The following is a 24,225-nucleotide window of genomic DNA, read 5'->3' as shown; positions in this document are numbered from 1 at the left end:
TTTTTTCTTTTTAGATCTTGGTGTTGGCTCCCACAAGAGAGATTGCAGTTCAGATCCATTCAGTCATTATATCCATAGGGAGCCGCATGGAAGGTCTGGAGTGTCATGTTTTCATAGGAGGGACACCATTGCCACAGGACAAAGCTAGGCTGAAGAAGTGTCACATAGCCGTTGGCTCACCTGGTAATTCTTGTTAAGCCTGTAATAATTTTTCTGTGTTTCCTAAATGATTCTTTATTTGAGTCCAGCAAATATAGATCTACTATACAGTGTTTCCCTTGCTTACTTTGTTACTTCTTGTATTTTGTATGGTTTTGATCTTGGGTCTGAATTCATACTATGGGGTATATTCAATGCCAAACAGGCGAGCAGTGCCTATTTCTTGGCGTAATAACCTGCACTCAGTATTCAACCCACCTTCTGCACTCGCCGTTTCCACCTCGCTTTTTCTAAAAAAAGCGAGGTGGAAACGGCGAAGGTGGCAGTCAAAACGGTGCGGCTATATGCAGCTGGCTCATTGCATTATCGTCTAAACCTCACAGTTCTGGGGAATCCTCGCCATCCAGCTGTTAAGAAACTACAAGTCCCATCATGCTATAGTTTTAGCATTCCCAAATAACAATTGGAATGGCATGATGGGATTTGTAGTTTCACAACAGATGGATTGCCATAGTTTGGACATGCCTGCTCTATAGTCCATAACCTTATAGTCCAAAACCTTCAACATAACTGCATAACATAACTACAAATGTGGGCACTGACTGTACACTACTGGGTTCTCTGATCTCTTGATGAGCCGTTCATGACCACCACTAGCAGGGATGTCTGGTCCTCCTACTGCTACTTACTCCCAACATGATGCAGCAAGGACGCACAAGAACACAATGCTGGTTAATGTGATATACAACACTTGTATATCTGTGTGGCTGGGTCTCAGGAGGAAATTTACTTAGATGGGAGTTCTATTTCACATGGGATGTTGCTATTAGCAACCAATCAGATCCTGTCTATTATCTTCTAGAATGTGCTAAAGAAATAATTAGATGCTGATTGGTTGCCTATAGCAACATCTCATGTGAAATAGAACTTTCATCTTAGTGAATTTTCCCCTCAATCTGTATGTGAAGTGTGATGATGAAGCTACACTGGCGTTTTCCATGTCACGTTCCATTCTGTTTTATATACAGATTCAGTTGCACACCGATATACAAGTGCTGCATATCAATTTAATCTGTATGGTATGTCCACATCACATGGCGTTTTCGTCGAAAAAAAGATACCTGACACTAGTGGTAGGTACACTTGGCCTGTCAGCTCACTCACACCAGGCTTCTGCTTCATGGTGTCTTGAGGCTTGATATAAGAGAACACATCTATAACATGGCATGGGAAGTGCTGAATACAATGTGTAAACATGCTTTTCTTGTTACAGTACATGTAACATGTGTTACATGACCACAGGTATTAGCAGTGCTGCTGTTTTTTTACAGCTGCAGAAGCAACACCACCCGTGACTTTAGCTCTTCTATATAAGCTTATCCCCAGACTCCTGTCTACTAGCATAAAGGTATTTTTATATGTTTAAAAAAAAAAACCTCCATGCTATGTGTGGTCTGAGCTGCATCCCAGGGGGTACCAGCTGCCACTGACCACTAACATAATGGCAACAGTGACTAATTTTTTCAGTGTTTAATGTTGATATAGTTGGTTTTTATAGCTAGGAATATGGGTTTCCCGGTATGGATGGTCCTGTGATAGTTGCTCACCATTTTCTTCCACAGTCATTATCCCAGGGTAAGCAGTTAGGGAGAACCAATGTAACCAGCAGAGAGACACCTCACTACCTAGGAAAAGGAGAACTGGAGCTGACAGAGATGCTCTCCTTCAGCTGGGGGCGCTATGATGGTGCATCATAGGTGAGGTAGCGTGTTTGGAGAAGAGTCAATAGGAGTGTCAGTGACAGCATGCTAGCGATGTCAGTGAGACCTCTTATGGGGATGCGGTCAAAATCCCGGCGTCGGAATGTCCCTTTATGGGTGTCCACGACACCCATAGAGGGAGAATAAAATAGTGTGCCGGTAGCGAGGCACCGGGCCCGCTGCATGGTGAGCACAGCGAGCCCACAAGGGGGGGCGATCCACGGCTTCCCCTTGTCGGCATTGCGGCGGTCGGGATTCCGGCATCGGTATTGCATGTGTGCATAAGGCAATCTAGACACATGGAAGTTCAAGGGAAATCTCCCACCCTAGATCGCTTAGCAGAAAAGGTTTGCACACATTTCATCGTGCGTATGCCCCTTTCCGTACAGTATTTAGCAACATTTCAATTTGCAGCAAAGTGTATAAATGACTTGAGTCCTATGATAAAACCAATGCAGTTATGCTCTTTCACATCATGGCACTAGCATATTTCTATTTGGTTCATGACCGTCCATTTTGAATAGAGATGTGCAGGTTCTGATTTACTCTGATTTCAAAGCAGGATCTTATTGGCTATCCCAAATCACATGAAAGTTGTTGATCGCCAATAATATCCTGCTTTGAAATCAGTGTATATCAAAGTAAATCAGAGCCTGCACAGCTCTAATTTTGAATGAATACATTTCCCTCTAAACTCACCAGATTATCTGCTAATATTATTTGGACATCTACTTATGATTGATTGTCACAGATGTGGATGGCATAATGATTCTTGACTCCCTTGACTTGCTTACTATACCTAGTAAAGTAATATTATTGCTCCATAATAAAATCAAGTAAAGAAAATCGTTTAACATGTTTAGACTAAGATGTAATGGGCGTTCAGTAATTGCTAGTCAGGTTCTGATGAGCAAACGGCTCCGACGTTCACTGTTCAATGCAATTCTTTTTTTTTTTTTTTTTTTTATTGCTTCATTATGAGATTCAGGTATTTGGAACGCATTCAGTGATGGCTGGGAAATCATTGCTGGATTATTTAACAATCTGCTTTTAATTATGTGTTAAAAAAAAAAAACGTCTATGATTTAACTTGCCAGGCTCCATTTCCAGTTGGACCTAACATGAAAATATTAACAATATTTACTTTGTTTTCCCCATTGTAGGCCGAATAAAGCAATTAATAGAAATTGGCTACCTTAACTCAGCCAGCATTCGTCTTTTCATCCTTGATGAAGCTGACAAACTCTTAGAAGAAGGAAGCTTCCAGGACCAAATTAAGTACGGATTGGTAAAGATAATTAATGTATTTCTAATTAGATTGAGGATGTGACCTTTCATATATTATTATTTTTTGGGCGTTTTAATAGCTGGATTTATTCATCTCTTCCGGCCAACAAACAAATGCTAGCTGTTTCAGCCACCTACCCAGAATCCTTAGCCAAAGCTCTGACAAAATACATGCGTGAGCCAACATTTGTCAGGTTGAATGTAAACGATCCAAGTCTCATTGGTATGTATTATGGACTGAATATGCACCATGCAGAAAACCTTGGTACAAAGTGTAACAATCTCTCCAATGTATTGGGTGTAATGTTTGTCTTTTTTATTTTGACACAGGGTTGAAGCAGTATTACAGGGTGGTCAATTCACACGCTCTCCCACACAAGATTTTTGAAGAGAAGGTGCAGCATTTACAGGAGCTGTTTAGCAGAGTTCCATTTAACCAAGCTTTGGTATTCTCTAACCTTCACAGCAGGTAGTTATGTTCTCTCTGGGCTAATAACACTTCTAAACTCCGTTTTCTGTTCATAGTTTCCAGACATTTAAGAAGTCCTTTGAAGTTTGCAGTTGTTGCATTTGATGTTCTTTTGACATTTCCTTGTAGTGAATTTGGTTTAGATCTCAGCTTCAGTATAGAAGTGACATTCTCTGACACTGATTACAGGATGCATTTAAAACTAGATGTATATTCAAATTATAACAGCAACTTAAAGCCTATATGTTGAGTTATTGGCCTTATTAGGCCTCTTAGAAAGTACAGTATGTAAACAAAAACAAGAAATATAGTAGAACATTTGCAACACAATTTCTAACCATTGCTGAAACAGTATTAACCCTTTGAGTGCCAACATCTGTGAGAGATGCGCAAAATATCAGTTAAAAATGCCCACAACTCTGTAAAAGAAGTGCAAAATACAATATATGTCAATATCTCTGTGAGATGTGCAGAATATCGGCAAACAATGCCAGCATCGCTCACATTTCTTATATAAATTCAAATAAAAATGTATAAAAAAAAAAAGATTATATTTCCTATATAAGATAAACATTGCAGGTCATTTATGATGTGTAAAAATGTTTGCGTGGCAATTTTTACACCCGTTTTGACAAATTCACTCAGAGGGTTAATAAATAAGCAGCAGGACAGAAGAATCCAAACAAGTTAGAGATGTAAATAGGATGGGCGCATATGTAGTTTGTGCCTGTAGGAGAGTGGTTGCAGATGCAGCACGTTTGGAGGTGTGTGTATGTGTATGGCTTGATATCTATCTATAGATAGATATTTCTCTATATCTATAGATAGATATGTCCTCACACATCTAGCTTCAATATGCCATGCAGTGCTAACGTTAGGCGTCTTTATTTCCCCCCCTGAAAATCTCTTATATGCAATGTGACAAGGACAGGTGATACTGTGCTAATTACTTTGATATGCCACATGTATATTTTGTGTGACTGAGTCTGGATTTGAAGCATAACAGTATTTATTAGAAAAAAGCTTTGGCTGCTATATTGTAGCATTTTGTATACAGATTCAGAGACCGAGTCACACGCATACACAAGTGTCATGTATGTGATTTAACAGCACCATTTCCTTGTGCTTTATAGTCGCATTGTGACACATTTTCAGTAAAGACTCACAATGCTAGAAGATTATAAAGTGACATGGAATTCCAGAAGGGGCTGTTTGGCGTGACTGCAGCAAAAATGTATGAGGACACATCTGCATGGATAACCATAAGCATTTTTTGTTAAACTAAATAGTACAGTGCCCTGTGTGTGCAAGTTACAGCTGTCATTGACTAAAAATGAGAACACACAAACAAGTGAGCTAAATTCTAACAATTTCCAAAGAATTTGGGAGTTGAAATTATTTATTTATTTCAAAATATTGAATGAGAAAAATCTCACCTAATATTCCGGTAGGCGGAAATATTGCCAGTTTTTGACAAGATTAGGTCAAATTTACATTTAATCTTCAATGTCAGGTCCATTTTTTCTGACTGTCTGAAAGATTCTAATAGTCGAAAAACAGGTGGATCAACGAATCCACTTGTGTTTTGATGAAACCTGACACTAATTTTGACAATTTAGTGGCCGTTTTAAACAATAAATCTGATGCCGAATTAAACGCAAGTCGGACATAATTGCTTTTGTATTGCATACATAGAATGCAATGCCTATATCTGTCTACAGCTGTACACACTTGTGAGAGAGCTGCCCCATGAGTTCGCATTGACATGACCTTGCTGAACTTCATATATGTACAAGACTCCCAGTTATTCCCCTTCAGCTGCGACTGAGTTGTGTATGAATGTAAATAACCTATAGTTGCCTACCCTCAGGATGTTTATACTTGTATTTTTGTAGGGCTCAACATCTGGCTGATGTTCTTACAACTAAAGGTTTCCCAGCTGTATGCATATCTGGTAAGTAAGTGTGAACGATCATCCTGTGCTTTTTTTAATATAATATTGTATATCAATATGAGCATGTGTCATATTGGCATGAACAGTCTCTTCCTATGGGATAGTTGATCAGAGTGTGTGGGAAGTAGAGCTGCTGAAATCCCTGTAGAACAGGCCTGGCCAACCTGATGCTTTCCCGGTGTTGTAAAGACTCTTTAACATGTCACAGTTTTGTTACATGTATAAGGGAATTCTAAATCTGTGTCAGTGCGTTGCAGGATGTGTATGTAGTTCACAGCTGAAGAGTCAGTTTGGCCAGGCCTGTTGTAGAGGATAAATATTTTTTACCGTTGAGCCTTCATACCTATTGCTGTGGCTCATCTATATGTCATAGCTGCATGGAGTATACACTGACCATTGTGTCTCCCCATAGGTGGTATGAACCAAAACCAAAGACTGGATGCCATGGCCAAACTGAAGCAATACCACTGTCGTGTGCTCATTTCAACTGATCTTGTAAGTTGCTTAAAGTGAACTCATAACAGTGAACTAGCTTAGTTCACAGTTGACATTTTCACCACAATTGCACCTTCCATCCACCTATTATTTTTTGGGTTTAACCCCTTTGAGGGCCAATGTTGCTGTGAGAGATCCTCGAAATATCTGCTAAAAATGCCAGCATCGCTCACAGCGACTTTTTTTTTTTTGGCTGCATTGTTTAACTAAACTTCAATTAATTGACTTGGCTGTATTTTTGTATTTATCTATACTAAAAGAACAGTCGCTGTGAGCGATGCTTTTTTTTTTGTGTGGATATTTTGAGGATCTCACAGCAATGATGGCACTGAAAGGGATAACATTTATAATTGCAGTTCTGGCAATAAAACGAGGGTTGTTCAAGAAGTAAGGTAACAAGTCCTCACGTGTGTAATGTTCTCAGGTGTGCAGCAATAACGTTATATTATGGAAACATGTTTGGGTTTGTGCACTGCTTTTAATAACAGCACGACAGATGTTCAAGATGAATATGGATCTGTCCGGCCATGCATGTCCAAAACTGGCAGTTTTTTGTGACTTGTCAGCTGCTGATGTGAACTTCAGATGCAGAAATCTGATTACACTTTCCATCTTACAACTAATAATGGGATAGTATGACTGACATAAGGCGCAGTGTAATGGCCATGATCGGAAGCAGTGGTCTACCTGCTCTGGCCTGGCAGGAAATTAGAGTGAAATAGAGAACACTGAGAGGTCTTGTTACCTTACTGATTGAACCACCCTGGTATTCTAAAGGTTTATGGGCTGTGCATCAAAATCTGCATTTCTCTTTATTACGATACATTAGTTGATAAAATACCCGAGTATGGTTTTCCCTATTAGCGTGTATTAGAAAAAGTGATGCAGTATGTCATTTATATTTTGGTTGTTGGGAGTTATTGAAAACTCTGAATAATTCAGTATTGGGTTAAGATATTTAGAGTCAGATTCACAGTTCAGGGCATTTTCCCTGGTTTTGTTATGTGATACTACTGTATCCCTGTTCCTTATTTAAGTATACTGCATCTCGTTTTCATGGTATAATGGCCACCTTTATTAGTTTGACAACAAATTTCTATAGCAGTGGTACTGAAGCTTGTGTTATAGGATTACCTTACTCTTGTTATCCTTTGGTACTTATAGAGGGTGAGAGATGCACTATTTTTTTTACTCGATTTTGTTTATAGAAGCAAAATCGAATAGAAAATCAAATGGGCATCAAATGATTTTTCTACATTCGATGCAGATTCGAACCAAATGCGCCTTCGCGTGTAATGTAAATCGAATTTCTACTACAGATGGAGCCGGCCTCTTTCTTGCAGGGGCTAGCGATTCTATCGCCAGCGGCCGGCTCTCGCCAGGGGCGCACGAGCTGCGCCATATTTTTTAGTAACCGTTACTAAAAGCTGTCATTTTAGAAGACACATTTGAGACATCACTTTTTTTTTTTATTTGTGCTTGTCTACATACCACTTTCTGTAATATAAAAATACAACCAAGGTGAATAATGTATGTAGTCCTACTTCCAAAGCAGATCAGTCATCCACTATCTTTGATTGTTTAATAGACTGTCCTGTGAATCTGTATACATAACCCTTAAGGAGCCCATACACAGTCCGTTCTGGACCGGCTCCATTCTGTACTATGCGATGCGCGCTCCCGCGCATCACATAGAACGGTACAAAAAGTATGTGCTGCACATACTTTTTGTACTAGCTACACATCGCATCGGATTGTATTGCATGCACAAGGTTAAACGGACCGTGTATACCTTTAAAGCCATGTTTTTTAAATGTATTGTTTAATATTTATTATTTGTTTTATTTATTGTTATTTGTACATTAAAGTATGTTACATTTTCTTTGTTATATTAAAGACATCTCGTGGAATAGATGCTGAGAAAGTCAATTTGGTTATAAACCTGGATGTGCCACACGACTGGGAGACTTATATGCACCGGATTGGACGAGCTGGACGTTTTGGTAATCAAGAAAAAACATTTGATGTTTAGCTTTGTCCTTTAGTATTGTGTATATGCTTTATGGATGCAATGGTCCATGTAAGTGCTTGTCACAGTGACTTGTTTCGCAACTTATTTATTACCTCCCCTTGGAGTATGTCTGTATCCTGTAACACCTTTAGGTCAAGAAATGCAGTTTCTTTGAATTGTTTTGTTTCACTTCATTTACTTGAACGCAACATACTGTTTTACTCCATCCTTTTTACGTGTAACTTGTTATATTACTGCTGGAGACTTTTTATCTGTACAGCAAGCACTGCAGGCTGTCTCTAAAGCTTTTATGCTCCTACAGGAACCTATGGTCTGTCTGTCTCTTACTGCTGTCGAGGAGAAGAGGAGAACTTGATGATGTTAATAGCTCAAAAATGCAACCTCCGCCTGCTTCCCCTACCTGGTAACACGGATCATGTTGTCTTTGTGGTTTAAAATACTATTTTTTATATTATGGTCTACGAGTCACATGTCTGAAGAATAGAAAACACAAAATAGATTTGTTTTCATTTAGCAAGTGCACATTTATATTCAGCTATCGAATGTTATTGCTTGTCATGATGTATTTCCATCTATTTCCCATATGCTCTATTCCAGGCCTGGCAAACCTGTGGCCCTCCGGCTGTTGTGAAACTACAAGTCCCAGCATGCCTTGCAACAGTTTTGCTATTAGAGAATGCTAAAACTGGCAATGCATGCTGGATAGCCACAAGTTGGTCATTGCTGCTCTATTTTATTATATTCCTTTTGATATTATTATATCCAATTTTTAGGTCTGTAGTGTTTTCTGATTGCTAATCTGTCACCTGTGTTCCACACTAATCAACGCGGTTTTCAAACTGACCGTTTAAGATTGTAATTAAATTTGGTTTATAAATTCAATGTTTTTGCTGGGTGAAAAAAAGTTGTGAGTCCCAGTCACTTTGAGGTCCTTCTCCAATATTACATATTATGGAGGGCAGATAGCAGATGGAACAGTGCAGGGATCAGGTGGAAGCTTGGGCAATGCTGGGGGCAGCTAGTAACTTGTAGAGGGGGTAAGGGTGAACAGCAGTTGTGGTAGAGCTGAGGGTAGAAGTAAGAAAAAAGTTGGAGTACCGCTGGTGGTAAATGGGACTAAGGGCAGGCAGTCCTGGGGGGGTGTAGGGAGGTTTTTTTGTACAGATGGGGTACATACGGATGAGGATGCTGGTGATCAGAATACCAATGCCGGCATCCCAAGAAAATTTAGCCATGCCCATCTTTGCTGCAATGTGGCTAGCTGCATGGAGCACCAGGCTGAAACTATTCATAGCTATTGCTCCATTAATGCCGTAGGAGTTATGTGCAGCCCAGCATGCCATGTAACATTGTACATTGCTACCTCTGTAAATCTATGCTGAAGTCACACCATTCTGCCTCTTTGCTTGCCAAGTCGCTAGAGATTCTTCTAGCATTGAGCATCTTTTTTTGTTTGTTTTTTGGGCAAAATTGAATGTTTGCAAGGCTTTGTGACTAGGATGCACAAGGCGACTGTGATGATTAATGTGATATGACATTTCTATATCTGGGTGCCCATAAAAAGAGGATTCAAATGAGATCTTTCCCAACTGGCTTAAAGAACATACACACTGGGCGACTCTCAGCACGAAAGCGGCACAGTGTGTACGGGACAATGGTGAGCGCCGATGTGCTCTCCCGCATAATCGCCTGGTATTACCAGCAGATGAGCGGTGGAGCATCCTGCTATGGAAAGCCGTCCACCCTGGGGAAAATCGCTAAAACTGGCAAAAACCGTTCAGTGCATATACAGTAAGCATTTTTCAGCCCAGCGTTTTCACCATCATCTGTCAGCATACACACTGTGCAAAAATGCCCTTTGTGTATGTGCCTTTAGATAAGATGAGCTGCAAATGCAAATTAGGTTAATAGTTAAAGTTTAATATCAATTTTGTTGTTAAAAAAATTGTAGCTTTAGAAATATAAAACTTCCAAACCAGTGTACTTATAAGACTAATATTTTGAAATGACTGTATCTTAACACCCAATGCATCAGTGAATATACCAATTTGTTTATAATCTGAAATAGTCAGTATGAAACCAGCATTGAATTGGTGTGAAAAACCCAACCCTTTAATAGCAGTTATATGTGTGTGCAGTATTGTTAACTGGTGATTTAAAACACAGTTTCAGTACTATAATTCAGGGAAGAAAAATTCAGCACTGTTACTGTTAATCTAGTACCATACACTGAAAGATAATCATTCAACCAGTCATATAGTTGCCTAGTTTGTACAAAAATTGTGCAGAGTATGGTCCGCTAAACTTTCTTTCAAAGACCAGAATAGTTGTTACTTACATATAGAGCTGTAGTGGATATGTTTCTGTTTTTAAATACATGGTCCTTTTAAACCGCTATTGGGGGTAATTAATATTGTTTCCGGCTTTCAGGACATCACCATTCAGACAGTAGGAATATATTGTATTGTCAAAATCGTGTGTATTTTGACATAAACAGCAGCGGATTCGTCAAAGTCACATGTGAGTAGATGTGTGCCGATATTTCCGACTGTCGGAAATATCGTCACACATTAAATACCCCCCTATATTGTTAACCCCTTGAGTGGTGTTTTTTTCTGGGGCAAGACAAACGTACCAGAAATACTCACGACTGAAGGGCAGCCATTGCCTTCTGCAGTAGCCCCTGTCCCCCTGTAGCAGCTGCTGGCTTTGGTTCGGGGCACCACTGGCGCACCACCTCTAGGGGCTACCCCGTCCGGCAAGGCCAGACTCCCTTGGGGCACCTTCCCTGCCACTGCCCCTGCCACCATTCGCAGTGACCAGACAGGCCCATCTGGGAGGTTCAGGGCGGCTCAGGCGCCCAAACTGCCAAGCAGCCCCCAACTTTCCCGAGCGCTGGCGATCCAGCGTACGACTGGCCGGAGCGGAGGTGGGTAGCAGGGGGGGGGGGGGTCACACTAGAGGTGATGCACAGCCAGATTCACCACTGGCTCACACCACCGTATCGGTGGCATGCCATTTTCTGGGAGAACCTGCTCCTGCAATGCGGCTGAGCCCAGGAAATTGCCGGGCCTACCACCGAAGTGGTTAATTGTTAAATGAATAATCATGGAATGAATGTTGGGCTTAGCATGGGATAATTTTGCTAATTTTTTTCCTAATTGTAATTCTATCATTTTACATAGATATATATTTATTTTAAAATGTTTTTATTCAGATCCAATTCCGGATGGACTTATGGAGGAAGCCTTTGACTGGAATGTTGAAATTACTCCGGTGAAGACTACACAAGCTTTAATGTCTGCAGAAAAACCAGGTGATTCTGGGAAAAGCCATGTTTTGCAGGCGAGTCCTTTACAAGAAATGCTCACAAGCAAGAAAATAACTAAAGCTACTACATATAAGCAGAAAAAAGTTGTCAAAAATAAGAATGCAGAGCAAGAGATTCAGCAGGAATGGGTAAATGTAGAGACTGCTAATCTGCCTAAGAAACCAAATGACAGTAAACCAAAAAAGCCAGTGGAAAGCCTAAGAAGTGACAGCAAAGTCAAGGACGTGCTGGATAATTCCCTTCCTAAAATCCCTAGCTTATCTTCTTTCAAACGTCCTGTAGTCTGTACATCATCGTTTGCTGAGCTTGTTGAAGACTATGAGCATTTTATCAAGGAAGGTCTAGAAAAACATGTGGAGATCATCCGTGTCTACACAGACTCTGGAAACCATTCAGAAGAACATATACTGGAAAATCCTTACAAAGAAAATAGCATTATTGAGATGTCCTCAGATGCATTGAGTATACCAGAAACTAGTGCTGTCGGTGGTACTTCAGGTGTGGAGACCAATAGCCGCTCATCCAGCTCTTCATCAGAGCATGAAAATAGTGAGGAATCTGTTCAGACTCTGGTGATGCAGGGGTCTATGGATCTGTCAGACACATCTCCAGATGTCTTGGCTGCAGGCACGGTTAGGGTTCCTGTTTCCCTGCTAAATGTAGATGATGATCCTTCATCCATGGAGGTGCAGCCATCAAGCTTGGTTAAAGCTCATGGTTATGTTGGAGACGATGCAGTTTTCAGTAATTTCAAAAAGTCTAGAAAACGGAGTAAAAAAGTAACCCACCTGTCCAGAAGAGAGCTCTGCCCGGAATCTCAGGATGATGTGTACCAGCTCGACTATGGGAATCCCAGTGGGTTTCCTTATGGCACCACGAACTACGCTGACTATTGGCGATCATACTATCAAGCATGGCAGACATACCACTCTAGCATTTCCAAGTCCTATTATAGGAATATCTACAAGTGCTCAAATTGGATGTCTGCATACCACATGCACTCGGTCTACCTCCACGAAATGCTGAAGCCATGACCTTTGTGGAATGAAGAAATGTAGCCAATTGAATTTAAAAACAACAAAAAAAAATCTTTACTTTTGACCCTCCTGCAGGTTTTCCCCACAGTTTTCCCTACCACAAGTTAGATTTGACCTAATTACTGGATCATATAACTAGGGTGAATTTATGTTCATGTGGTTGGACCAATCAGGCATGCTTTATTTAGAAAATACGCTTGTTTATTTTGGCTAACTAATACCCCATTCACACTGGCAAATATTTCCTGGGTTATTGCACATGAACGCGCAACAACCCGGGAAATTGGTCAGTGTGAAAGGGTACTGAAAGATGGTCCAGCTTTCCAGTATTTCAACCCGGGTTGGACCCGGAACCATCGCGGGCCCAGGGGCAGTGTGAACGGGTAACCCTGGTCGAACAGACCCAGGACCCGTTCACTGTACTGTAAAGGGGCCGCTGGAAAATGCTGTCATCTCCCATCACCGGCCCCGCCTCCCAATTATGTCCGGCTTTATGTCTGGTCGGGTGAGTAATCTGAAAGCACTGGCAAGCCGGGACCAAAATCCTGGGCACGACCCGGCTTTCCAATGTGAAAACGGTATGATGCAGTTCTATGCATATCATTTACAAAAGTTATGCTGAGCAAAATGCATATTAAAATGTTTGAAAAATAAACCAAAATGATGCACGTTTGCCTTTTTTTTAAAACACAATTAAATCAGCTGTGTTAAAGGCAGAAATCAGCTTGTACAGAACGTGTGCAACAGCGAGGAATTGTCTCTCTAAATTATCCGCCCGCTGTGCCCTCTTCGATTTGCATATATAACCACTGACATTAAAGTGAATACAATGACAAATATGAAAGTGAAGACTGGTAATGAATAAATAGAATTTAAGAAAAGCAGGGTTTTAAAAAACAATAGTTTCCATTGAGAGAGATTTGTGACAGCAGATGCATTGAAAAATTATAGGGACCAGTCTGCTTCAGATGGCTGTCACCTGAATTATTCCATCAGTCTTTTATAGTCTACATAAAATACTTTTTCTTCCATTCTAACTTGTTCTTCATCAAGCAGAAATGACATCCTTTTTAAAGGAAAAAATACATTGTTTAAATCTGCACCATGTTAAAACAAAATATTATCATGATGCCTGATTAGTTAGTCCATTGTGACTTATGCTAGAATATTCTAATAGACGGATTTCAATCTTTTACCTTCATCATTTCAGATTGTTGTCTTGGCTGCAAATGTCTTTCACAGACACTGCTAAATAGTGATCTATAGTTTGGTTATGTGGCTCGCCTGCATTGAAGTGTCAGTAGTCAGGGTTCAATTCTGCCATGCATTTTACTGTAAGCAAAGCAATCATCGTGGCTACATATGCGTTTGGTTGATGTTAAGTTGCCTTTTCATAAATTATGAAATATTAAATACCAGTGACATAATTCATAAATAAATTGTTTTGTTTTTTGACAATTTAAGCATTTATTTATTTTTATTAAACAAAGACATCCTGCAATTTATGAAGCTCGTCTTTTTAAGCAAACCAAGCTAAATAAGGTAAGTTTTATCTTATTGATATGTGTTTCGTGTGTGCTTTTTATCTATAGATAAAAAAAGCCTTTATTAATTTTCACTGCTACGCTTTACAGGTTGAGTATCCCTTATCCAAAATGCTCAGGACAGAAGCATTCTGGATAACGGATTATTCCCTATTTTTTTATATTTCAATGAGGTATTTTGCATTTTATATTCTATAAACAAATCAAACACATGATCACACACAAATATATTTTATTTGTGAATGAAACAAGATTTCAAAACATAAAACAAAGTTTGTGTATTATCTCAGGCACTGAATTTTAATGCTAAGCAATCATTTGATTGCACATCTTTAGTGCCAGTTACATATCATCTCCCCATTAGTGCCAGTTACGTATCATGCCCCCAGTAGTGCTAGTTACGTATCATGTCCTCAGTAGTGCCAGTTACGTATCATGTCCTCAGTAGTGCCAGTTACGTATAATGTCCCCATTAGTGCCAGTTACATATCATCTCCCCAGTAGTGCCAGTTACGTATCATGCCCCCAGTAGTGCTAGTTACGTATCATGTCCCCAGTAGTGCCAGTTACGTATCATGTCCTCAGTAGTGCCAGTTACGTATAATGTCCCCATTAGTGCCAGTTACTTATCATGCCCCCAGTAGTGCCAGTTACGTATCATGCCCCCAGAAGTGCCAGTTACGTATCATGGGGGTTATTCTGGTTGATTCGCAAGACTGCAAATTCGCAGCCTTGCGAGTCCACCAAAACCCGCCCGGCGAACGACCGAACAGCTGCGAATGGATGTTTTGCATGGCTCGGGTAACCGCCCACATCTTTCTTTGGTCACCGACAATCGAATGATGTTTAGCGTGCATGCATATATAAGTGACTTTTTATTTACTTACATTTGCGTGCACGCTGGCGTGGATATGGGCGGGCAGCTGACATCCGGTGATGTCAGCTACCCGCCCCCCACACCTGCGTCACTGCCTCATTACCATGAGAACGCCCATGGAATGCTGGGCGTTCCCATATGGTAACGGAGCAGCCTGGCGCCCCTGCCCATCTACGCTCCCCCCCCCCCACACCGCCATGGGTGCGTGCACCCGGCGAACCGAAAGGTCGCCATGGGTGCGTGCACCCGGCGAACCGAAAGGTCGCCATGGGTGCACGCACCATACGCCTGCACATGTGCAGATACCCACCTGTGATGCTCAACCTGTACTGGTTCATCTATTCACTTGGGCTTTACTTTGATCAATGATTAGTAAATAGATTACAATTTTAAAATAATAGCTACATATTTTAAAATGTAACCTATATTAATGTTAAACTGAAATGCATTATAAGCCCAAGTGGGGAATCCCGATGCAGTAATTAACCATGGGGTGGGGGGAGAGTGACAGCCTGGGTCTTAAATGCATGTGACCATTCATTTAGAGGTTTTTTTTTTCTCCTGTAAATGACTCCGCGGTTCTTGTGTAGTTTTACGGCACCAGCTTGGCCACGCGCTACTTCCGGGTTCTGCGCTCGCCAAACTTTCTAAAGTAAACTCTATGCCAATGTGGATAGTTCATACCCCCACTATCTACATTGGCATGGAGTTGATTTTAGATAGCGTGGCGAGCATAGCAAACCTCTATGCCTGTAGTGTGGGCGAGCGCAGCGAGCCCCGCAAGGGGACTCAGTCGCACGGCCATGCTGGCGCTGTGAAACTACACAAGTACCGACTCCACTAATGCCAATTAACCCATAGTATCCGGAACATGTTTTTGACATCTGCAATCAGGCCATTTAATGCAGATTTTTTTGTGGGCCTTCTCAGGCTTGAAAAGAAAACCTTGTTGACTGCAGTTGGGTGGCCTTCCCAACTCTACTTGAATAGCCACGCTGCTTTGCTTAGTCCGTGGTAAATTACCACATCAATTTTATTCCCCCATATATATTTTAAAATGCTGTACACAATGTAAACATGTATTACCTAATGCTTCATGTATTTCCTATTAATCTTACCACAGGTCCATAGTCAGACCAGTTTTAAGAGCATTATGATGTATTGTAAAAAGATTCTTGCAAAAACTACTGTGGGTGAGTAAACTTGTATTTTGTCTTTTCTTTCCAACTAATATTGGTCCTGAGTGATAAAAGTACAAATACCTGTATACATTTTTTTTTTTTTTAATATACTGTTATCTTTAGTGAATTTTCACACCAGATTGTGGGGGAGATTTATCAAGCTTGGAGAGAAATAAGCACCAACCAATCAGCTATCAAGTTTCAAACTTAACAAGAGCAATGTCTGAGTCTGGCCCAAGTCAGCCTGCAATAGGTACCAATCCTGCAATTTTCCTTTGTTGGCTGTACAAGTGAGAGAATATGGGAACTTTATCGGCAACATGGGATAAGATAAGCAAGTCTGAAAAAAAAAAATAACAATGTGCCAAGAAGTATTTTTTATTTAGAACTTACCTTTAAAACAAAGGGCATCACACATGTGCCTTTTGTAATAACAATATAGTAACATATAATGTAAAATGGCTAACAGTGTTTCTTCGACTTACCTATGAATTGTTTAATGAACACTCCAAAACATATGTTGTCCATGTGTGGCACATAATGAGTTTAATCCGGATTGGATACATTAGTTACAGCAGTGGCACAAGACAAATTACTGCAAATTATATACAATTCAACATATGCACTACATTTCAAATAAAAGACAACAGGATTTAAGCTGCAAGAAAGAAATGATACTTCTTTAGTTTTCCTCGCTAGAAGAGCCAACCTGTAGTTTTCCTTCTTAATTATTATACAGTACTTCTTGTATTGGTACATATTGATTGCCTACTAATTGCTTTGCTCATTGGTAATGATAAAAAGTAAAGCAATCTAGAGAACAGATTTTTGCAATCAAAGACAACAAAGAGAATGGACTCCGCCATATGTTTAAAAAAAAAGAAAGAAAACGAACACAGATTGTTAGGTCAAGAAATTAAAATCTCTGAAAGGACATAGAACAATTACATTGCAACATTTAAAACAATTCTATCTTTTACACAGCTATGCAACATTTCTAGGGCCTATTTTAGGCCAAACCTACACATATGTATCCACAAAATATTTGTTGGGGATGACTGCTCTTCGTTCTGTGGGATATGGATTGTACTCCAGAACACCAAGGAGGATGGCAGTGAACGTGTTAATACACTGCACAAATGTCTCATGGAGAGGTTTTTTTTTTTTTTTGTCCCATTGCATTATTTTGTCACATTGAACGTTGGGACACGTAGTTTTAATATATTTTTTGTTCTGCTTGTCAAGTCCAGTCAAATGTCTTTGGCTCTCAATGTCTTTCATTGCTGGAGAAGTTACACGTATAAAGAAAGGAATGCTTCTTGTGAAAATTTTATCTGATAACTCACACAGGAACAAACAAGCTTGCCGCAGAAATTTCCATTACGTAATGTAATCCCTGAAAAGGGTAGATCGATGCTCATCATTTCACACCTCCGCTTGACATTTTAAACTGAAGTAGTGGCAATTTGATTGTCACACGATGCCCTGATGTATGCCAGTTAGAATCTTAACATGATGGAGAAAGGGACAACGCACTATTAGGCCACACCCACCCAATGACAATTAACACAAATGAGGACATGCTAAAGTATGATATCTGTGTGGGAAAGAGCAAATAGATTGTTTATAGCAACACAACACATTCCTGTAATCATAAAGAGAAATAGTTACAGAATATCCCTGCTTTGATTTGAATAGCCTAGTGAGTAACATTGGCTTGGTGAACTTGTTGGTCTTTGTGTTTAGCCTGGCTTCCAACCAGGTAAAGCTTGAAAACAACTATTAGTGTAGACAAGACATACAAGGAATGTACGTGAAAAAATAGTTTTTCTTGACTGCAAAGGGGCAGCATTTTGTAACGATCAGGCAGCTTTTAGGCAATAAATATACACTTATTAATCAAGTTATCTTGTTAAAAAGCAAATTGTCTCCAGTATGAAATTATGTTTTAGTGGGTTTGCTACTCTTACTTCATACATTATTTGGTCTTCACAACTGACCTCTGTTTTGTACCAGCAGTTTTAATCCTGATTATTATTTGTGTTGCCCTTTGGTATGACACAAACGGCTCTGTGTTATTAGGGTTCACAGTACACTTGTCATATCCAAGTATAAAAAAAGCAATTTCTGCTGCCTAGTAGATGAAAACTTAGGTGACCAACACAGAAGAAAGCTGGAGAGAAAGCAGTGTGTTAGTAAAGTTGAAGGTACAGTATGTTGGTAACAGCCATAGGACTGTTAAACACCAAGTATTTCCAGATTGGACTAAATATTACTTGGAAGATGACGTTTCCCATTAACCATGAACTGAAAAACAGTCTGATTCAGCAAGTGCAGCTGGAAGAGAAATGTACTAACATAGTAATTATCCTGATATAATGCATCATAGATTTGCACTTGTCTACAGTTATTGTTGTAAGTCTGGTATATGGGTAATTGTCAGATTATTACATTGTGTTATAACAGTGTACGTGATCATCCTGCACTGACAACTGGACTACTGCTTCAGTAGGTTGTATTGTTAATAATTCAAAACCCTCGACATCACGGGTATTCATGCGACCATCTAGATACCGTAGAACTATATAATATCCCAGCATTCCTTTGTCAAAATTTTGTAAGAGCATGCTTAACCCTTGAGTGTCAATGTTGCCGTGAGAGATGCACGCATTATCCGCTAAAAATGCCAGGGCCATAGTTGAGGAATATGAATCACTTGTTATTGTCGGCAAATGATCTGAAGTCAATTAATTGATGTTAATTCGATATTCCCCCCCCCCCCCCAAATAAGTCACTGAGCAACGCTGGCATTTTTGGCTGATATTGTGCACATCTCACAGCAATGGTGGAACTCAAAGGGTTAAACTGGCAGAGGATGCTGGGTTGTATAGTTCCACATTAGCTGGAGGGATGTATGTTGAATACCCCTGATTTTTTTTATTAACCTAAGTAACTATTAAATGGCCATAACTTACATGTCCATGCTACTAACGTTGTTTGCCACATAAATTGTTATAACTTTAATTCTACAGCATGGCAGCTGAAGAGATGTTGCAGAGCTAACGTTTTGCATTGTCTGTGGTTTGCTATAAAAGCTGTGTGTGTGCTATGTAATACAGGTGTCTTACCTCCATCTTGGTAAAAAGTCATTTGAAACATAACTGCACATTTTTGCTGTTGCTCTATAATACCCATTTCCTGTACAATGTGGAAGAAAATTGAATGACACCAACAAACGTAGTTATCGGACTTTTAGCAGCTACTGTAATATCAGAATTAAAATGCACACATCCAATGGGCAACAATAGTACAAAGGGGTTCCAGTCACTCATTGTAGAAGATAAAACTTTAGGGTTTGTTAGCTTTTGTCTATAACTGCTGCTAGCCACCCCATGTTGCCGCGAAGCATTGCCGATTAGTCCTAGTTTGCTTAAACGGACAGCAGGGAAGTATTTTGTATTGATGCATACAAGAACACCTGTCCCTCAGCCTTAAAATCTAAAAAAAAGTCAGTAATACCAGCACACTGCAGCTTCATCAGTCTATATTTTCAGTAACACCTGAGGTGGAGCAACAAGAGATCTATGTGAAAACACTAAGGAACCTTTACAGTATATACACTGAGTGCAAAGATCCAGGTTACTTGAAACACACAAATCCCAGCAACACTGTTTTGCCATTTAGAAATCCCCAGGTATGTTTTCATCATACATTTCATTTTATGCAGAATGTGCAGCGGCTTCTGCTTTTGAAGTGAGATTCTATAAAGCAGAAAATTATGGTGGTTTATAAACTAAATTCTATCAAAGTGACTTGTATTTATTTTTTAAATATATATATATACAGTATATATATATATACGTTTTTACTTTACTTTTTTTTAGCTTTTTTGTTTTCTTAATGCTTTACAAATATGCTTTTTCACAGACAAAATACCTGACAACATTACAGTCTGAACTGCTTGGACTTAAAAGGTCTAATACAAAATCATCTAAGAATTAAGAACACCAGCAAGGGAAGATGTATGCACTTGTGAGATTGTGTGTGTGCTCGCCTCTACAATGTGCCTGATCCAAAATGTGCTAGGAGTTATCTGTTTTCTGAACAGTTCGATCTTCACAGAAAAATGCAGGAAAATAGAATTTGCTTTGACAGATTCCCCAAACCCCACCCCCGTCCCCTTTGTCCGACCTTTTTTCCGAAGCACAAAACATTGTGTGTTTTGCTAGCTTGCAGATCCTCTTACAGGAAGAAAGCTGCATTTGTTTTTCCCTGTTCCCCTTTCACAACCTTCGAAAACTACTTGTCAATCCCATATTTTATTTTTATTTTATTTTTTTTGTAATTTTTAGTCATTTCTTAATGAATAAATATTATCCACTGAAAACCTTAAAAAAAGGTGTTTAGACACAGTGTTGTCAATTTGCTTTTGTGTTAACTCCTTTACTTGCCATGAAACTTCCTAGCAGCCAACATCGAAAATATACATACACCTATGTGTATGGGTATAGACATGTATGTATGTATGTATATATATCCAGTACTCCCATCTCCTTTCCATGGTGGTAAATGGCAAGTTTAGCAAAAGCTTGTCACTTCTTCACTGCTAATTCCATTATATTGCAGCAAAAAAGGACACAAAACGGCAGCATTGGTTCGCTATGCTAAATACATTGTCTTACAACGCAGAAACTTTCACAATGTTGCTTGTACTGTGAATGTTTGTGATACGTCCAGGAGGGCTTGCGGGCCTACTCTCACCTTCGGGCGTCAAAGCTGGGGGCGTTGGAATGCTAATAATCGCTGTTGTGATCTGTGCAGCTTTGCAGTTTGATCTTAAACCATCATCTGACTTCATGTTCAGGCTGGATCGACTGCAAGACAGAAGATATTTTAGCTGTCGTAAGAGAAGAAAAAAAGGCTGCAGATTTAATATTGTCACCGAAATTCAGGATATGATGTTTCTACTTGATCGGATTAATGTAAAATATTCACAACACTTGTCAAGTCGTACCAGTATAGCTACATTTCATAATAGTAATAGTGAAGACATTTCGAATTGAGTGAAAAGTGTATTTCAGCAATTGTAGTTATTAATTTAAAGAAAATTGCCATTTGCTGGACTTCCGCACCATCAGTGTTTAGAGACTCGGATGAACTCCCGTTGAAGTTCTAGTGATTCGAGAACTTTTTTCTTTAAGATTGATTAATGTTATTCTTCATTTTAAGGTGAACATGTTTCCCAGGAATGAAGAATTTTGAGCATTAAACCCAGATAAGCAAATGTCAGGAATTGTAAGACTGGTAAACTGAAAGTAATCTGTCATTTCATTTATATGGTACCTTAATGCTCTATGCTCACACCAGAATTAAAGTTCTGCACTTAAGATGTCTTTCCACCACAAGTTAAGCGGATGTGATGGAAATATAATTGCACCAAATGAATCTTCCCCTGAAAAAGTATGTGTAATGACTGTAATGTAATGTTAAAAATCATTTATATAATTTATAACATAATTTTCTAAGAAATTCTACCAGCCTGAATGCATGTGCTTTGGAAGATATGGCCATTCTAATTTAATTACCATGACCTAGCACAAGTAAGGATAGCAGTGGAGGTTTCGGTCTTAAGGGACAGGTGAATCCAGCTTCAAAAAATGATAAACAACCACCCAATCAGCTCTTAAATGTTATTTTTCAAACCTAGCCTGTAACATGACAGGTAGGAGCTGATTGGCTGGTTGTTTATCATTCTCCACTTTATCACTTTTCGAAGCTTGATACAAGAGAGGTGAAAGTGGATATTTAAGGATGGGTTAAGTAGACATGCATGGCCCTTGCTTTCCTATTTAGTATAAAGTTCTTACTCTTAACTACTTAATTCACTTTAGCTGTCATCACACTTGACCAGACACTACTACCTTCCTGAGTAGCTAAGGAAGTAGATGAAACCGCGTGGTTTATATTTAACTACATTGATGTATAGTGATAGTACAGAGCATGCACTTGTAAATAGAAAGATTATATGGTCACACATTTAAACTTTATTTCTTGCTATATACAGGATTTGTCATTGGGAACCTAATACCTGATGAGAGAACCTTTGTGCAGATGGTAGACCTTAGTGTGGGACTATGTAATAATTTAACTGAATACAGAGCAATCAATCTAAAGCTGGAAAGATGACTCGTGTACCCAAAAGGCCCCATCATCAGCAAGTATATACAGTGTGACAGAGCATTGCGGGATGCTATGTTGCATTCAGCAGCATGGCATCGCTAGAGATGTCTTCTGTTGGTCCGGTAGCAGGGCCAACCAGAAGACATTGTTAAAGATGGTGGGGCTGCGCATAACGTGCATACACACCTGATGTGTGCCTATATGAACGATTTGTCATTCCGATCATACTGCCTAGTGTGTTCTCAGCTTAATATGCCAGCAAGAGCGTCTCTGAGGTTGGTTTAGCCATATCAGTAGCAGACAAAAAATGTTCCAGGCCTCCTGTGTTGTAAACCAATCATTTATTAAAATGAATTATTGTATTCACATTCAATCAGTTGTGAATCTAATTGCAAGAAACTTACAACCAGCAGTATATGAAGTGAGTTCTAAGCCAACTGGGTAAGTAATTTTATTGAAAAATAGCAAAATAAAAAGGTATTGCCAATAGGTTAGAAATTACAATGCCATAAAATGAGGGCTGGAGGGTACAGCAAACAATAGGCTGTTAAAGTAGTTCTAGAGGAGCACAGAGTTGAGAATGTTAATTAAAAAAAAAAAAAACTTATTTCAAACATTTTCTTTTATGTTTATAATGTTCCTTTTCAGAACCATTCTTTTTAGTTCCTGTGTAGCACAGTCTGATTGTACTACATTTCTGATGACTTCCTGCAAGAAAATTGCTTAATCTATTTGTAAATGTATTTTTTTTTTTGTCTGTCCCCAATGTTACATCATTAGGTGGTATATAATCAGTGCCGTGATTGGCACTGTATTGTTTATAATCTGGAAGCCAGCTCCCCACATAAAAAGAGCTGCAAGTTACAGCTGATTGTAAAGCTGCTGCCTGTTGCTCCTTTAATTTGTAATTACTAATAGGTTTGGGGGGGTGTGGTACTAGACCAATGGTTCCCAAACTCATTCCTCAAGGACCCCAACAGCACAACTTCTAAGAACAGATGCTACCCCACTTCACACTAGGTTAAAAGCAGGGGGTCAGTGCAGCAGACAAAACTCATGCACTGGCCGTGCTTGTTACATTGTTTGAGATATGCAAACTTGATGGAAGTGCAACAGCAGTCTTGTTGTGGTACAAAGATTGATGAATTTATGTGGATTTATTGTTTGCAGTGTATACCTGTTCCGGTCTCTTGTTACTACTCCTTGTCAGTATGACGTTTCTTGCTAATGGATTGTCTAAGGCTAACTGCAGGTCAGAATACGAAGCTTTAGCAATTTCTGCAATAAATGGTTGCACTTGGTATATTATGTATGTATTTTGGGTGAATTCTGTGGTAAAAGTGGACACCAATTTTAATTAATACATTTGGCCATTTCAGCCTCACTCATTGCTTTGCAAAGAAATCAAGCATACAGAAATGCATTCTCCATAGCCCTATACTATATTTTAAAATGGATGCTTTTTTTTGTCGTTAGGCTTGGTATGCGTATGGTATATACGTGGGTTTTATTGCTGCGCTCTGTCACTCAAATTCTACAGCTGTTTGTAAAAATAAAGAGTTTTATTTGTAAACATGCAGTTATTGTTTTACTCATTGACTTTCATGAATAAACATAATGCGGTAATATACATGGGAGAATTGACCTTTTCAATATGCTGCACAGCCCATTTGGCTGGATCAGTTATTCCCTCAAGTTCAACTCAAATGCTTAATACAGGTGTTGGTCAATATACAATGTCTATATAGGTAATTCAACGATCAAGCAGTATGTATTCAAGCAGTATATATTGGAATATATGTGTTTTTTTATGGAAAAGTTTTGCTCAATTATAGGTACAATAGATTGGAAGGTGTGTACACATAAATTGGATTGGTACCCTTATTTTGCTCAGTCCCGGATTGTGTACAATAAACGGC

At 39.3% G+C, this 24,225-nt stretch overlaps 2 protein-coding genes across 8 annotated transcripts in view; one reads left to right on the top strand and one right to left on the bottom strand.

The window, feature by feature from the left end:
* Window positions 1–20,291, top strand: part of DDX20 (DEAD-box helicase 20) — a 29,960-nt gene extending 9,669 nt beyond the window's left edge. For 2 of the 5 annotated variants that reach the window (XM_083172791.1, XM_083172796.1), the window contains exons 4-13: window positions 15–183; window positions 3,083–3,197; window positions 3,287–3,429; window positions 3,537–3,675; window positions 5,571–5,629; window positions 6,042–6,124; window positions 8,022–8,127; window positions 8,458–8,559; window positions 11,374–16,138; window positions 20,054–20,291. In XM_083172791.1, coding sequence (XP_083028917.1) covers window positions 15–183; window positions 3,083–3,197; window positions 3,287–3,429; window positions 3,537–3,675; window positions 5,571–5,629; window positions 6,042–6,124; window positions 8,022–8,127; window positions 8,458–8,559; window positions 11,374–12,521 — 2,064 coding nt within the window. In that variant the 3' untranslated portion in view covers window positions 12,522–16,138; window positions 20,054–20,291. Of the gene's footprint in view, window positions 1–14; window positions 184–3,082; window positions 3,198–3,286; window positions 3,430–3,536; window positions 3,676–5,570; window positions 5,630–6,041; window positions 6,125–8,021; window positions 8,128–8,457; window positions 8,560–11,373; window positions 16,139–16,249 lie in introns of all 5 variants that reach the window. The other 3 variants (XM_083172794.1, XM_083172793.1, XM_083172792.1) reach the window with 3 other exon arrangements.
* KCND3 (potassium voltage-gated channel subfamily D member 3) overlaps window positions 16,489–24,225 on the bottom strand; it is a 376,459-nt gene continuing 368,722 nt past the window's right edge. For all 3 annotated transcript variants that reach the window (XM_083172799.1, XM_083172797.1, XM_083172798.1), the window contains one exon: window positions 16,489–21,000. In XM_083172799.1, coding sequence (XP_083028925.1) covers window positions 20,805–21,000 — 196 coding nt within the window. In that variant the 3' untranslated portion in view covers window positions 16,489–20,804. The remainder of the gene's footprint in view (window positions 21,001–24,225) is intronic.

This window comes from Crinia signifera, chromosome 2 (assembly GCF_055691185.1).
Source record: "Crinia signifera chromosome 2, ASM5569118v1, whole genome shotgun sequence".
NCBI classification, from domain to species: Eukaryota; Metazoa; Chordata; class Amphibia; order Anura; family Myobatrachidae; genus Crinia; species Crinia signifera.
The sequence above is the reverse complement of the archived record's forward strand: the minus strand, read 5'-3'. Positions and strand labels throughout refer to the sequence as shown.